Below are 17,035 nucleotides of genomic sequence, written 5' to 3'. Positions count from 1 at the left end.
AAAAGAGACAGTGTAAAAAGCAGGCTTTTAGCTCAAGGGTAAATTATTTCCTCTCCTCACCTCCATCTGGGAGCTGCTGGTGGTATTGGCAATGCATGTGAAAGTCCTAATGCTACCCTAGAATTAACATGCGATAGTCAAGAAATAGCCAGCACCAGAGTTTTGACTGCCTGAGTTTTCTTTGCTTTGAGTGAGTTATCTGGTGATTTAAATTCAAACAATTACAAAAACTCTTCTTCAGCTGGTGCCTCCTCTCTCCATTTTACCCTCTGACCTCAGAAAGATCTTTGGAATCCTGTACTTAAGGTATCTAAAAGGAAGTGTGTAAACCACCACATGGGTGTCATAAAACTGGCTGTCATTATGTAATTGTTCTGTGAAATAGTTACGTTCTGCATAACCTAAGATGGGATTTTAAAGCAAACCCCAAAGGCACATATTCCCACACCTCCTCTGTGTGTATGATGCACATGTTCATGTGTGTGCATGAAGAACATCTGTAGCTGCCAGAGGTTCATGCGGGGTGTCTTTCTCTGCCATTCTCCACCTTGGTTTTGAGACAGTCTGAACCCGAGCTTGCCATTCTGAGTACACTGCCTGGCCAGGGAGCCCCAGGGACCTGCTTGTCCCCGTGTTCCCTCAGAGCTAGCTTGTTACAGACACACGTTACCACACCTGGCAGTGGCTCTAACAGTACAATCCCATCTGGTTGCCTGCAAGAACACGGTGTGTTTTGCTTCTGATATCAAATGTGTGAAAGTTGACTTGATCTCCAGAATAAATATCCAACTGGAGAGAATGAAGACAAGCATAGATGAATTCTTTACTACCAAATTGTTCTTGACTTGCTTTGTCTGGGACTCACCAATGACAGCCTCCTCTTTTTGCAAACATGAACTAATAGTCAAGGATCACTACTAAAAATCCATTTTCAAATGGATTTCTGTAGAAGGCAGGCCCAGCGTACTGTGTGGCTCAGATGCTCCTTCCTTGTCTTTTCAGATCGCTGGCCTCAGCTTTATTCTGGGCAATCAGGATCACTGGCACATCCTACTCGGCCTATCTGCTGTGCCAGCTCTCCTGCAGTGCCTGCTACTGCTCTTCTGTCCAGAAAGCCCCAGATACCTTTATATAAAGTTGGAAGAGGAAGTCAGGGCAAAGAAAAGTAAGTCTGTCATATTGAATTGCCTCTTTCCGTTATTGAGGGATTATCAGCTAATACAAACAGTGTGTGTGGATGGGTGCTCGTAAAATTAAAATGGGACATTATAGTTGCTCAGAAGAATACAAAGGACTTAGCTATGGCTACTGTATTGCATTTTTACTTAGAAGTGACTGGTGAACGTGTATTTACCCACACCAGGAGCTCACATGCAGCCTACCAGATTTAACCAGAGGCTTCCAAATGATCCTTCTCAGAATCGTGTTAAGAAGGAGCCTCTCCCCCACTCTGTTTTTCTTTTCTTTCTTTAATCAGTGAACAGAATTTAATTCACTAACAACAACAATCTCCAGTACCTGTGCTATTAGGTAAAATAAAATAAAATAAAATAAAATAAAATAAAATAAAATAAAATAAAATAAAATAAAATAAAATAAAATAAATGTGGCATGTACAATTATAGCGCCTTCGTGACCAGAATAAAAATACTTACTTCTGTTTTATCTGTTTTTTCCAACCTGTTTTGGGGGACAGGCTTGAAGAGACTAAGAGGAACTGAAGATGTCACCAAAGATATTAATGAGATGAAGAAAGAAAAGGAAGAGGCGTCGACTGAGCAGAAGGTCTCCGTGATCCAGCTCTTCACGGATTCGAATTACCGACAGCCCATCCTCGTGGCGCTGATGCTGCACATGGCCCAGCAGTTCTCCGGCATCAATGGGGTAAGAACGCCTACCACTAAGGAGCAAAGGGAGCTGAGACAGAGACAGAGGCGCAGGCGTAAGTCACTAAAAGACATTGGTAAATAGTGATATCAGGTGCTATTATATGTTTGATAATAATTGTTTCAATGTTTCAATGATTCTCTACATTTAGCTCAATATTTTTAAAATGTCAACAATACAACCTTAGGTCCATTAAGAAGGAGACAATGGGGCCCAGTTGGTATATTGCTTGCCACTGCAAACAAGAGGATCTGAATTCAGAGCCGCAGCACCAACATACAAAGAAGAGTTTAGCAGCAACTGTATATGAAGTCCCAGAACTGAATGGGTGGGAGATGTGCTGATCCCTGGGTCATGAGCACGACAGTCTAGTCAAGTGATGAGCTTCAGATTTTCGAAGACCCTGTCTCAGAAAATAGAAGAAGACACCCAACACTGACTGCTTACTTCCATACACATTTGTGTGCACACTCAAAAGCACATATGCATAAGCACAAGCAAGTTCACATGCATATACCCAACACAAGGGGTGGGGGTTACATGTATGAGTATAAGGCAAAAGCTTTAATGAATGAAAGAGGAAATGTAATGAGGAAAGAATACTAGCTAAGTCACTCTGACCTCCAGCCTAAATTAGAAGGGTCTTAGAATATAAAATCTCAAATTTCTAGTAATCTACACAAAAAGGAGTACATGGTTCCATTTGGATGGAATACTTCAGATAGATATATATAGTCAGATAGATTAGATAGATAGATAGATAGATAGATAGATAGATAGATAGATAGATAGATGCAGTGGCACCCAGAATTGTTATATACATGAGTGAGTTTATAAAAATTTTATTACTTTTTTGTATCTATTAGGAAGTATCTATATCAAAGCTGGATTTATAACAAACAATAAGACCCAATAATTCTAATTCTAGGTCTAATTACTGCCCCACCAAAATAACTGTTAAGAGTGTATGCCTGCCAGGAATGGTGGTGCAAGCCTTTAATCCCAGCACTTGGGGGGGGGGGAGGGAGACGATCTCCATGAGTTCAAGGTTAGCCTGGTCTACATAGTGAGTTCCAGGACATCCAGGGCTACATAGATACCTTGTCTCAAAAAACAAACAAATAAAAGAGTATATACCCAGCAGCACTATTTATAAACACCCTAAAAGAGCAGATACCTAAATAGCCATCAGTAGGATAGGTAACTAGATTGTAGTATGCAGGTATATCACAATGTCACATAGTGATGCCAATGAACAGTGTCCAAATGCACAGAGCAGCAAGGATTCTCATGGAGATGTTGTTAGCAAAAGGAGCCAGGACAAGATAATATGTAGGATACATTTCCATTTAGATCAAGTACAGGACTTGACAAAATTCATCCAACATGGCAGATGTTAGGAAAGTGATTCTCAGGAAATGAACAAAGGGACAGAGGGGTTCATCAGAGTTGTCAGTGAGTGATTCCTTAACCTGAATTCTCTTTACATGGGTGTAATCAGCTTTTAACACAATTGAGCTGTTCACTTAAGTGTACTGTTATAGGCATGTTATCCTTTAACAAAAGGTTAAGAAATTAAACAAGTAAAAGAAATGAAATACTGGAGTTCAGGCTAAGCCAAGAATGTCTAAGAAACCAGGAGCTTTAAACACTGGTGGAAGACTTGTCTGAGGAGAGGGAGGGGTCAACCGTAGGAGTTTCTAGGGGCCGTGATTCCATAAACATTCAAAATAAGCGGCCATATGCCTGACTTCCCGGACTTGAGTGGGAGGCTCCCTGCCTAAGGCTGGCCTGTTCTTATTTTGCAGATATTTTACTATTCAACCAGCATTTTTCAGACAGCTGGCATTAGCCAGCCCGTGTATGCAACCATCGGTGTTGGCGCCATCAACATGATCTTCACGGCTGTCTCTGTAAGTCACTGGCTTCACGAGCACGCTGCTCATTCCTTTACTCAGGAGTGGAGGTGGGATGGTGGCTTATGCCAAAAAATGGTCGCCAACTCTGTCCACGTGCACTGTGTGTGTGTATGTGACACAAGCGCTGTGTGAGATAAGCGATTAGTGGGAACGGCCTGTGCACACCCCAGACACTGCCGGTGCTGACAGAGGCTGACGGAGGTGGTGAGTCACTGGCTCCCCACTGTGCAGGGTGCCAGTCACTTAGTTGTTTGGTGAATTAATAACTCAGAGGCACGGCTTTCTCTCTGTAGGAGACTCCGGGTTCTTGTCCTCCTTCTCTATGGAAACACCTTAGGGCCTGCGTGTTATAACAGACTGCCATTATAACAACATGAGGCACATTCCATAGCTTTCTCTGCCTGGTGGAGATATCTAATTCTGGCGTCTTGGGGGTGGGGGAAACATTTAAAAAGCTAATAGATAACTAAAACTGTAAACAGAATTAAACAAACAGCAAATTCCTATGATGTTAGCTCATAGGGCAGAACTTCCAGGCAGTTCACAAGTCCCTGGTGATATATACACATGTGTGAAGACTGGGTAGAAATTATATAAAATATGAATTATCATTGTTTCCCCAATTCCAACAGAATAAAGATGTTATTTACTTTCTTAAAGCCTATGAGTAGTTTGATATTTTGACATAATTTAAAAAAATACAAAGACTTCCCAACTAATGAAATTCATTCAAAATGAGACTAACTTGGCTTACTTTTAGCTTTGGATACATGTTCAAAATGCTTTTGAGTTTTCATGTTGGCCTTAATACTACTCTATGCTTCTTTTGGTCACGTATGTCTTTTCCTTGTTCGTGGACTTTAACATTTACCTGGTGGTGGCCAACAAATTACAACCTGGCTCCCCAGATCTTACTAAATAGTGCCAGGTCCCAGAGAGCAGACAAACACAAACACATCACAGTGTGGCAGCTCCACAACTCCGCTTTAGAGGCAGTACCTGCCCAAGCCAAAGGCTGCTTCAGTCAATAATGGCCCCTGCTGGGACACAGTGCAAGAGACTCTGTCCTTTTTGTCTCCTGTAAGCAATACACACACACACACACACACACACACACACACATATATATGACATTATTATTAAAAAATATGCTTATAGTAGCATTTTCTATATAAACTATCAAGTTGTTAATATTGGGTAACCCAAATTCTGAGGGTAAAAAAAAAAAAAACAGGAAAAATATTTGTGTAGAATTTTATTTCTTGCTCCTGTACTCAGTCTCTTTGACTGAAGCAATTTAATTGATAATTATTATAAATTGTAATTATAATCAGCATTTATCCATTTTAAATGTGGCATTTTTGAGCTCATTCTTTCCTTCTTAAAAAGACTTAAAGCAGATGACTGACACACACCAAAAATCAGTTCATTAGCACTTCACGATTAGAGAAAGCATTGAAGGTGTTTTATTTAGGTTTTCTACATAGTGGCAGTCTACACCTGTGGTCCAAGTGCTTGGGAGGCAGAGGCAGGAGCATCTCAAGGCTCTACAGCAAGACACTGTAGCCAACCAAGCCCTATCAAAACATAACAAAGGAGATTATTTTTTGCGTCTCTGAACTTGAAAGCAGATGTGTCACGCTGACTTGTGTAGAAAGAACCCGCCCTCGTGTTTTTTGTTTCACTAACCTGGGAGCAACCAGCATACATCACTTGGGGCACCTTTTTAGAATGCTTGAGAAGCAGGTGTTGGCAGTGACACTCTGGGGCTCCCACATTCAGTGATGTCACCCACAGCCATGCGAACGGAGCCTGGCTCTATGTTTTCGTCCATAGCGATGGACTGACAGAAGGATGATTACAATCTCAAGAGAAGAGCAAAGCAGGGAGAAAGATGGAGGGACCTGAGGGGTAGGACGGCTCTTGGGACAAAGCCGTGGCTGCCCAGCTCCAGCAGATGTCCCAGTGCGCGCGTGCATTCCAGCGTCACCTAACGTCTAGGAGAAAATGTGACTCAATTTTCAAAACTTGCATTTTTGGCATCTATTATCTAGTTAATCTTTTTCATAGACAGAGGAAATAGATGCAAAAGAGCCTTTGTTCCTGCAGAAATATCCCTGTTTTCTCATCCCTTGACGATACTAGGTCAAGACCGTGTAACATCCTGTCAGCTTTGAAAGAGTAAAGAATGTGTAAGAGGCCAAACATGAGGGGAGCTCTGGGAGTCCTGTGGAGAGAGTGGGGAGAGATCAGAGGAGCCAGAGAGGTCAAGAACACCACAGGAACACAGGCCAGACTCAAGTGACAGGAACTCAAGGGGAATCACAGAGATCAGGTAGTCTGTAAGGGTCTGACGTAGCTCCTCGACATATATGGTATGCCTGAGAAGCTTGGTGTTTTTGTGAGACTGCTAACAGTAGGAATCGGGCTGCCCCTCACGCTCTTGCCTACGTGTGGGACCCTTTCCCTTCTACTGGCTTTCCTTGTCCAGCCTTGATGTGATGGTGCGTGCCTGGTCATATTGTAGCTAGTTATGTCATGTCTGATTGGTGTCCCTGGGAGGTCTGCTCTATTCTGAGGGGAGTCCTGAGGGGGTGGATGTGAGGGGAGAGGGAAGGTAAAGGGGGGACCTGAGAGGAGCAGACAATATGAGAGAAGAATATATATATATATATACACATATATGGTCTAGAAAGATGACTCAGTGGTTAGGAGCACTGGCTGCTCTTCCAGAGGACCTGGGTTTAACTCCTTGCACCTACATAGCAGCTCACAGCTGTCTATAATGATCATTCCAGGCGATCTGACACCTTCTCACCAATGCACATAAAAATACAATAATTTTTTAAAAATGTATAAGAGAGCTAGAGAGGTGGCTCAGTGGCTAAAAGCACTGAGTGCTCTTCCAGAGGACCCGAGTTCAATTCCCAGCACCCTGGGAAGGCAGCTCATAGTTTTCCTCACCTCTAGTTCCAGGGCATCTGGTGCCTTTTTCTTAGATCTGCAAGGACCGCAGGAATATGGTATGCAGACATACGTGTACATACAGTACCACCCACAGAAAATCAAACAGTACTTGTAAAGAAATGTATAGGAACCCTTTTCTTGCTTCCTTCTCAGTAATTAAATGTAGGTTCTTGATTGTCCTTTCTAGAGTGATGTGAAACCGTGGCATGAGAGTCCCTCTGAGATGAGAAAGGCTTTCACTGCAGGGGAAGACAAATGTGTCACAGACGCCCGCCTGCAGACACAGCATGCTGGGGTGTGGGTTTGCAGTGGGCTTAGATTGATGAGCATAGCCACTTTACTCACTGAGATGAGAAACTGTGGTGTGTGTGTGTGTGTGTGTGTGTGTGTGTGTGTGTGTGTCCCTTTCCAGCATTGACAAGATTCCATGGGCCAGACTTTTGTCAACAAATATTGATCTTGGTTAATAGCAAACCTCTCCCATTGATGCAAGGGTTCATAACTCGATACCAGGTTCCCTCAGGATGAAGAAGTGCTCTAATGTCCTGCTGTGATGTGGTCTGTTTTCAAATACACAGTTCATTCCCACAACCCGCACATATCAGCACAGCAGGAAAACACAGGGCTCACTGTTTTAATATGGTGACCAAATTCTGAATGTCACCAGGTAAGCCGTCATCATTTCGCTTCCTTAAGCACTGAGGAGTGGGATGAGAATGGCTAACACCTGAATAGTCGCCCTGTCTACCTGTGGCACACAGACTCTTGCAATGATTAAAATCAGCAGCTCAGAAACCAGGTCCACTTTTTTGCTTTTAGCACAACAGTATGTTTCTATACTTCGGTGACGTTGGGGATTGAATCCAGGGCCTCATGTATGTGAGGCAAGGATGTGAGCTACCACCTTGGCCCCGATGAATCGTTCACAACCTCATTGTAGAGAATCTTAGGAGGCACCAGAATACAGAGCTTCTCATTGCTGTATCCAAAGGGATGACGCCAGAGTGTTGGGAACACCCAAGTCTATGTCAAGTCTGAACTTCTCAAATCAATATGGTCAAATTAAGCCAATGTTTAATTTCCACTGTGTACTGAGACTAGCTCCACCGTCACCCACAAGCACCATGTCTTACCTCAGTTGTGCATCTGTAAAATGGGGTCACAGCACTACCTTGCCCACCCCCACCCCCCATACATTACACAAGCTCCTTGGTGGGAAAGTGTTGTTGCTTGGTTCAGGATGCTGACATCATGTTCTATAAACCTTCCTAGGTGCTGCTTGTGGAGAAGGCGGGGCGGAGGACCCTGTTCCTAACCGGGATGATTGGCATGTTTTTCTGTGCCATCTTCATGTCAGTGGGACTAGTGTTGCTGGTGAGTTTGGTACTTGGACTGGTGTTTTAAATCCCAGGCAAACATCTCTGGCCTCCGGGTTAAAGAGCGCTCTGTGATAACAAGCGCTCGAGACTGGCTTATGAAATAAAGGAAGAGGAGACAGGTAAAGGAAAGGGGAACTATGTCCTTGGAATTACAGAGTAGGGTACCGGCATGCCGGTATCCATTGCTCCACGCGTGCCTGCTGGGATAACCATGGGCAGGTACCTGAACCTCCCTCTCAGCTTCAGAGTCGCAAACCTTGTCTGGCCATCTTGGTAGGAGGACTTCAAGGTTCTAGATCTTCTTGCTTGTCACAGGGAAAGAGTGACCATGGAAGAAAACCCAAAAGACCCTAAAGCAAGAGATGGGCTGGGCAGAATCTCCTAATACAGAAAAATCAAAATGTCCCCAAATAAGGGATTGGCCAGGCAAAACCTCTTAATACAGAAGCAAGATTTGGGTCGGATTAAGCTGTCTCAAACCAGAGTCATTTAAACTTGACGAAAAAGCGAACATATGAGAACTGCTCCACCTCTGAACTTGGCCTGGGAGAACACGGGAGCTGCTAAACTCTGCCCTTCCCACTTATGATTTTTCTCTTTGTCGGCAGGATAAGTTCGACTGGATGAGTTACGTGAGCATGACAGCCATCTTCCTCTTCGTCAGTTTCTTTGAGATTGGGCCAGGTCCAATCCCTTGGTTCATGGTTGCTGAATTTTTCAGCCAAGGACCCCGTCCCACGGCTCTGGCCCTGGCTGCCTTCAGCAACTGGGTCTGCAATTTCGTCATCGCCCTCTGCTTCCAGTACATTGCGGTAAGCGCACACACGGTGCGTGCGAGCCCACGAGGACATGGCCCACCACGCAGCTGCTGACCCCACTCTTTGCTCTCTTGCAGGATTTCCTCGGCCCTTACGTGTTCTTCCTCTTTGCTGGAGTGGTCCTGGCCTTCACTCTGTTTACATTTTTTAAAGTTCCAGAAACCAAAGGAAAGTCTTTTGAGGAAATCGCTGCAGAATTCCGGAAGAAGAGTGGTTCGGCCCCACCACGCAAAGCTGCTGTACAAATGGAATTCCTGGCATCTTCAGAGAGTGCGTGAGGCCGGCCTGCCTAAAACCAAGGAACAGATCAGAAGGGAGCTACGTGCTTCCTCTTAAACTGATTCCTTCCTGGGTGTTGGACTACACCCAGGGGTATTGTTTATTCCTTTTGAAGAATTTATACAGACTCTGATTAGAAATGTCAACATAATATTATTACCAAAGAAAGTATTTTTTTAACTTAGAGAATCTATTTTTGATGGTAAAACTCTTCGGTAAACCAAAAAGGCTATTTTGCTACTCTACAGGCAAGTATGTTATAACCTTCGTAGCTCTGCTCTACTGAAATTGAAGAGCTTTCAGCATCTCGCTGCTTTTAAAAGCACATAACTAAGAAATCTGAAGCTACAACGGCTATCTATATATTTAAGTATAAATGACACTGGAATGGTCTTAGCCCCAGATCTGATGCTAAAGGACATACGGCTGGTGTCAGCAAGGCTCACATTCAAACTGACTTTTCTGTTACCCTTCTTCGATTTCTCTCGTGCGGATTAGACTTTGGGTTTTGCTTAAAACTATTTTCTGCATTTTTATATAGAATTCCTGAGTATGTTAAACTATATTTGTAACGAAAAACTCTTTTTTATAGTTACCAAAATCTTCCTATAAAGAGGGAAAACATTTTCGTTTCTTTGATGTATTTTGCAAGGTTAATCCTTTGAGTTGTTCCCAGCTGTAGAGCCTAGATCATCAGTGAATATTAGCATCTAGAGCGTGTTAGCTTCTCTCCACGTCAGTCTTTGTGTTGTACTCTTACTTGGTTTTTTAAATTGCCCATGGCACATATTTAAACCATTGGAAGTCAGGCGGTTTACATATTGCCTACAAAAATCTAATAAACTGAATCAATCACAGGGAAATCTGGAATAAAGAGTTGTTTTATTTGTTAATTTTTTTTCTTTTAAAATTCTGATACCTCAAAAGAGGTTGAACTCTCGGTCCTAAGGCCCCTCTTTAGTTTCTCGGGAAACACGAAATGGGTTCCTGACATGTCACAGTCACCGCTTTCACCTGGTTCTCTTTATCTTTACCATGCACAGGTCCTGTGCCAACCACCCTCTTGCTGGCACTGATCCGTGCAGGGAGATGACAGCACTGCCCCCAATCACAGTTAAGGACACATAGGTCTAATGCGTATCGAGCAACTAAAATGTCTCCAAGCTGATTTCCTTACAAAGTGGAGCAGAAGATCAATTATTCACCGATGGATGGAAGGACAGGTGGACAGACAGACAGATGCTTATTGAAGAAACATGCTTAATCTTTTTTATTTTTTCATTTGGGGTAGGGGTTCAAGTCAAGGTGTCATGCATGCTAGGCTGGGCTCTTGAAAGCCTGCTCTCAACTCAGTGCCAGGGCTGGCATGTGCCACCCAACCCACCCAGTGAAAAACCCAACCCACCCAGTGAAAAGCAGCTTTTCAGAAACAGTACTCCTGAAACATGAAAGCCCTCAGTGAACACCTTCCTCCTTTCTCTCTTCCTTCTTTCCGTCTTTCCTCCTCCATACCTCTTGCTCCACCCTCTGCTGGGCTTGACCCTTCCTAGTGCTTTTTTGGCTTTTTTCCCCTCTTTTTTTGTCAAACTTGTTCACATACATACATTCAGTTTAAACCAGCATGAAATTACTTCCATATCTACTTTTTACTTTGATGTATTTCTCCTTTGGGAAGTTTTTTTTTTTAATTTGAATTTTCAGGAGTCAGTCCAAAGTAAGCTAAAGTAGTTCAGCAGATTTTTGTGCTAGGCTGTGGATTCAGAGCAAAACTGCAGATCTCTAAGTAGGGCAGGGGCTCTTATCCTCTAGTAAAGAATTCTGACAGCTTCTGGGAAGTTCAGATTCCAACAAAAGTTACCGAAACTTAATGGTTTAATGTGGATAAATGTGCTTTCTATCAAATCACGGTCCCTGACCCCATTCTCTGAAAGAATGAAGTAGTAAAGGTTTCCAAAAGAACAACCCCCCTAGATCTCCTCCAAGATGGATCTATTTATTTTAACTGATGCCAAATTCAAGACATTTCAATCCTGATGTTTTCTGTCTCAGAGAAATGTAAGTAGCCTCCATTGTGCTCCTGGCTGAGGTGGGCACCCCTCATTCCCCACTGCACCTACCCAGATCAACAGATGTGCAAGGCCTTGGGTAGAGCGGTGTGCTTCCTCCATGGTCAAAAACTATTCCTACATCGCTTAAAAGATGATGCAAACACTATGCAAATAGTCGTTGTGCTCTATTATTTAGAGACTAATGCCAAGAAAAACATGCCTGCATGCTCACTGAAGATACAATTTTAAACTTTTTCTGGGGATGCAGAACCATCAGTATCAATGAGCAGCTCTCTGTATTTGCTGAAGAAATATTCAAGGAAAACAAAAAGTAAACGAAGACAAATGTACTAAATGACATCATCATCACCATCACCACCAAACTATTGGCCTTCAATGGTAAATAACAGAACTGGCTCTCCTACATTAATTTCCAGGAAAATTAGATGGAAATTTAATTTCCAGGTATTCTTTTTGTAGAAGTACTTTCATACAAGCATGACTTTTTACTCTCCTTATCTGAAATAGAGCTAGGCTCCCTGGCCTGACCATATGACTGCTATGCCTTGTTATTGTCTGCACTTGGGAAAGACTTTGGCCTAAATTTCTCTCCCCATCCTTCCTGGGCGTGGTCTGCTCTGTAATGCATTCTGAGCTGTAGCGAGACATTGTTCACACAGGCTTTAGGGAGCTTACAGTCTAACAGCAAGTTAAAACAGACAAAGGGGACTCAAGACCCGCACATGCCTTTGGCTTTCCTTCAGCTGCATTTGAGGAAGATGGGAAGGATGTCTGTGCCCACCTCAGGGACGGTCCCAAGTGCTAACCACAGGGCTGAGCATGGAGTGCTCTCCACAATGATACCTAGAACCGCGTTCACAGAAATGCTGCCAAGATAAAGGCAGTGGCATGGAGGACAGCTCCAGTAGTTCTTTCAAATAACAGAAGTTTATAAGTTCAAAGTGATATTTCCTTACTGCAAAACAAGTCAAGGATAAAATGCCACGGAAGATCTTAATCTAACTCCTAAATCTAAGTTCAACATTTCCAAGTTAGTCTGGAAGAGTTTTTATTTTGTTTTTAAAACGTGCTTTTGCCTAAGTTATGTCATATTAATATGGTTAATATTATTTCTTTGGATAATATTACATACAAAATAAAATACCATATATTGCATTTAAATGTAATGTATATAAAAGGATTGTAATAAGAGGACAAAAAGGCAAACCTTGTTTATAATTCCTAAAATTTGTAAAAACATTACGCACCCATGTGTAAGTACCAAATATGCTTTTCTGTCAGCACCGTAGCCAATAAAAAAATTGTTAGGCAATATCTGTGCTTCCAGTGTCTCAAACAGAGGTAGTGCATCGAGTGTAAGGTACATGCACATGGGATTTTTTTTTATAAAATTTGATATTAGGAATACAAGGAGGAAAGTCTACTGGCTGCCACGGTGATTACTCTGCTGGTGTTTGTAGTGATTGATAACTTGCTGTACATATATATACCTTGAAAGGAAACTGGTCTTAAGTTAGAAACTTAAATGCAACTACTATTCTTTTGCTCATAAATGTATTTGAATGCTTGGTGCTGCTGACATTTATATGGAAAGTAGGCATATTAATAAAAATATTAGTTGTTTTGATTTACTGTGCATGTTTTTTTCTCAATGTATTTTTTCTTATTATTTTTTATTGGATTTTTCTTTATTTACATTTCAAATGTTATCCCCTTTCCCGGTTTCACCACCCCCAGAACCCCTCTATCACATTCCCCTCCCCCTGCTTCTATGAGGGTATTCCACCCACCTACCCACCCACCCATCCACCCACTTCTGCCTTCCTGCCCTCCCATTCCCCTACACAGGGGCATTGAGCCTCCACAGAGCAAAGGGTGTCTACTCCCAATGATGCTTGACTCTTTGGTTGGTGGTTTAGTCCCTGGGAACTCTCAGGGGTCTGGTTGGTTGATATTGTTGTTTTTCCTATGGGGATGCAAACCCCTTCAGCTCCTTCAGTCTTTTCTCTAGTTCCTCCATTGCAGACACCATGCTCAGTCCAATGATCGACTGTGAGCATCCTCCTCTGCATTTGTCAGGCTCTGGCAGACCCTCTCAGGGGACAGCTATATCAGGCTCCTGTCAGCACGCACTTGTTGGCATCCACAATAGTGTCTGTGTTTGGTGACTTTATATGGGATGGATCCCACAGGTGGGGCAATCTCTGGATGGTCTCTCCTTCAGTCTCTGCTCTATACTTTGTCTCTGTATCTCCTCCCAAGGGTATTTCATTTCTAAGGAGGACCGCAGTATCCACCTGTTGGTCTTCCTGCTTCTTGAGCTTTATGTGGTCTGTGAATTATGTCTTGGACATTCCAAGCTTCTGGGTTAATATCTACTTGTGAGTGAGTGCATACCATGTGTATTCTTTGGTGATTGGGTTATGTCACTCAGGATGATATTTTCTAGCTCCATCCATTTGCCTAAGGATTTTACAAATTCATTGTTTTTAATAGCCGAGTAGTACTCCACTGTGTAAATGGCTATGTTTAGGTATGGGCCTTGAGTTCCTGATCCTTCCAAGACTTTTAAAATGAAGGGTTGTTGGATTTTGTCAAATGCTTCCTCAGCATCTAATGGAATGATTATTTGTTTTGTGTCTTTGAGTTCATTTATATATTGGATTATGTTGATGGATTTCCATATATTGAACCATTCCTGCATATGATGGATGATTGTTTTGATGTGTTCTTGGATTCAGTTTGTGGGTCCCTTCTTACCCTTCTTATTCCTAGGTTTCTATTGGCATCTCACATCTCACAATGTCAAATAAAGTCATCCTCTGTCCCAGATGCCACTGTGATTCACACTGGTCCAGAGTAACTTTCCTTCTCTGTCTGCTCCCTATTTCCCTAGGAGTAGTTTCTACTCTTCAGCGGTGTTAGGGTTATAATAACCATTCCATGAATCTCCCATCATTCCTTTTGATTAACCCTGCTTCTCCGGAGACCCCAGGCTGTCCGGGTGGAGGACAGAGGACCACTGTTGAGAGCTGCTTCTCTTCTTTCATCATGTGGGTTCTAGGAATTGATTCAGGCAGTCAAGCCTGGCAACCAGCACCTTCACCCTCTGAATCTGACAGAAGAAATGCACACCGAAGGCTGTCCTCTGAACCTTATGTGCACACATGTGAGCATGTGCGAGCACACATACGTGCTCGAGCACAGGTGCGCGCGCGCACACACACACACACACACACACAGATTAAGAAAGAAAGAAAAACACTTGTTGCCCACAGCCACTGACAACGAAAGCCACACTGTCCGGCACCCAGACTTTTTCACACACGATGGCTCGCCATTTACAATTCTTCCTTTGTGAAATGTCTGTTGTCTGTTACGGGTTTTGGTCTTTCTGAGTTATCTCTGCCTGCACCCGCCGAGGTGGAGAAGGCACGGATTAGAGCAGTATTTGGGGGTTCTGAATAGTGGGACTATTTTCAGATAATAGAACTCAAAAGCAACTTTTCAAATTATAATAACATGTTAAAGTTTCTCACTGAGTTATAGAATATGGATTGTTCGTGTTAATCAAGTGCATTTCCTTTTGGGGGAAATTGCCATTTTGTTGATAATTCATCTGTACTTCATTACAGCGGGACCATACTCTGCGGTGCTCGGAATCGTCTGTGCTGACGACCGTCGATGCCCTCCGTTTTGGAAGGGGAAGCCGCAGCAAATGGATGTTTATGAATCCGGCTGTGTATCTGGGGCTTTCCTATCAGCAGTTCAGCTACGGATGAGAGACCCCAGGCTGGGGGAGCAGGTGTCTGTTCCCAGAGCTATGGGAGCGGGCATCATTCAGATCCAGTTCTCTGGCTCCAGGACTGCGCTCTGGGTAGCCGCTAGTCCACCGAGGACACTGGACAAGCTGGTTAGAGAGAGAGAGGAGGAAAGCAATGACCCACGAGCATGTCTGTGCTACAGCTGTCGTAATGGGATAGTAGATGTGCTCATCTGAAGGTGCAGACATGAATGATGTACTATAGTTATTTAAGGAGAAATCTGATACAGGAACCTGAGAGATGCCTCAGCTGTAAGGGCACTTGCACCAAGCCCGATGACCTGAGTTCTATCCCCTGCTTCTAAATCTGTTCTCCTCTCCCCGTATGTGACATAGCCTGCTACCCCCCCAAAATAAACACAATGAAACTATTATAAAGGCTATCTGACACATAGTAACTAATTCATACACTGGTTGTTTTAAAAGTGAACTCAAAGGCAGTAAATGTTTGGATTGTTTAAAGCCGCCCTGGGACCAAAGGGATGGCTTGTAGTGCTCCTACAGAGAACCTGAGTTCAGTTCCCAGCACCCATGTCAGGCGGTGCACAGCCTTCAGCCCCAGAGGGACCCACCACTGCTGGTCTCTGGGGTGCCATCTATCCTGCACCATACATATACGTAATGTAAGAAAATCCAAATCTTTCAAAAGTCCCTCTATTATAGGCTGAAATTGAGTCCCTATAGATTTTTATCTGGAATATATTCCCACCTGAAAGTGGAAGCAAGGTGACTCTGGTTCCATTTAACGAAGAAGTATCCAACGTATAAAACCATCTATCTAAAAGAAGTAGACTCCCTTTGTCAGGGATAGGGAGGTGGTTTTTAAAATAGCCAGTTTTTTTTGTTTGTTTTTTGTTTTTGTTTTTGTTTTTGTTTTTTTTTTTTCTTTATAGAGTTGCAGATGACTGTTAGCTACAATATTGGTGCTAGAAACTAAACTTGAGCCCTCTGCAAAAGCAGTAATTGCTTTTAGTGACAAAACCATCCCTCCAGCCCGTAGACTTTATTCTTCAGTTATTTATCTGTTATCTTAATTTTAGTTTCAGAGCAAAGTTGAGAGAATCCCTAAAAGTGCCTATGCAGCTTTTGCCTTATATAAGCAAGGCCTCCCTCATTACTAGCATCCCCCAGCCCCAGAGTGTGGTGCTTGCTGCAACAAACCAACGAAATTACAGACAGGTCCTGATCACCCCCAAGGCCATGGCTTATGTTGGGGTCCACCCTTGTTGAGTAGTTGTGTAGTCTGTATCTTTGGACACATGTACTGATAGGTATTTAACAGTAGAGTATGGTACAGGATAGTTAGTTTTGATGTCCTAAAAATTCTTTGTGAATGAGATCTACTGGCTTCACAAGACAAAACAGCCAGACACTTAGTTACAAATGACCTGGATAAAACTCCACACTGAGAGATTTCAGCCCTTATCTGGGCAGCAAGTGGACTCTGAGATGCACCAGGAGAGCACATGAACAGCAGCACAAGCTCTTCTGCTTTTGGGTAGAGTGGCACTGTTAATCAGCAAGCCAAACTGCAGACTTCAGATTAGCATCAGGGTGTGTGCGCATTCGCTTGTGCTGAATCCTACAGAGAAAAGAGCACCCCACAACTCTCACATCAGACTCTGCTCCCCAGGGGGAACTGGAGAGCACCCTCCACTGCTGCTGCTCGTGCACCCCAGAGAGATTCCGTTTAGCCTGTGATACTGCAGTCAGGAGGTCAGGAAGAGCCTGTCTGGGGAGGGAAGACAGCACAGTGGTAAAGTACCTGCATGGAAGTGAGATAGGATCCCAGCGCTCATGCAAAGCCTTGGTGCACTGGGTCCACATCTGTACCCCAGCAGTGGGGCTGAGAGGGGTGGAGACAAGACGGTGAGCGTGTCAGCACTTGCTGACT

General features: G+C 43.3%; 1 protein-coding gene across 1 annotated transcript in view; it reads left to right on the top strand.

Moving 5' to 3' along the window:
- The window catches only part of Slc2a2 (solute carrier family 2 member 2), a 33,204-nt gene extending 17,886 nt beyond the window's left edge, over positions 1–15,318 (top strand). Inside the window, exons 6-12 of the mRNA XM_052180979.1 lie at positions 1,003–1,165; positions 1,697–1,884; positions 3,696–3,800; positions 8,046–8,147; positions 8,761–8,964; positions 9,048–9,240; positions 14,954–15,318. Coding sequence (XP_052036939.1) covers positions 1,003–1,165; positions 1,697–1,884; positions 3,696–3,800; positions 8,046–8,147; positions 8,761–8,964; positions 9,048–9,240; positions 14,954–15,318 — 1,320 coding nt within the window. The remainder of the gene's footprint in view (positions 1–1,002; positions 1,166–1,696; positions 1,885–3,695; positions 3,801–8,045; positions 8,148–8,760; positions 8,965–9,047; positions 9,241–14,953) is intronic.
- Positions 15,319–17,035: the final 1,717 nt, after the last annotated feature.

The sequence above is a fragment of the Apodemus sylvaticus genome, chromosome 4, assembly GCF_947179515.1.
Source record: "Apodemus sylvaticus chromosome 4, mApoSyl1.1, whole genome shotgun sequence".
In the NCBI taxonomy this organism is placed as follows: domain Eukaryota; kingdom Metazoa; phylum Chordata; class Mammalia; order Rodentia; family Muridae; genus Apodemus; species Apodemus sylvaticus.
The sequence above is the reverse complement of the archived record's forward strand: the minus strand, read 5'-3'. Positions and strand labels throughout refer to the sequence as shown.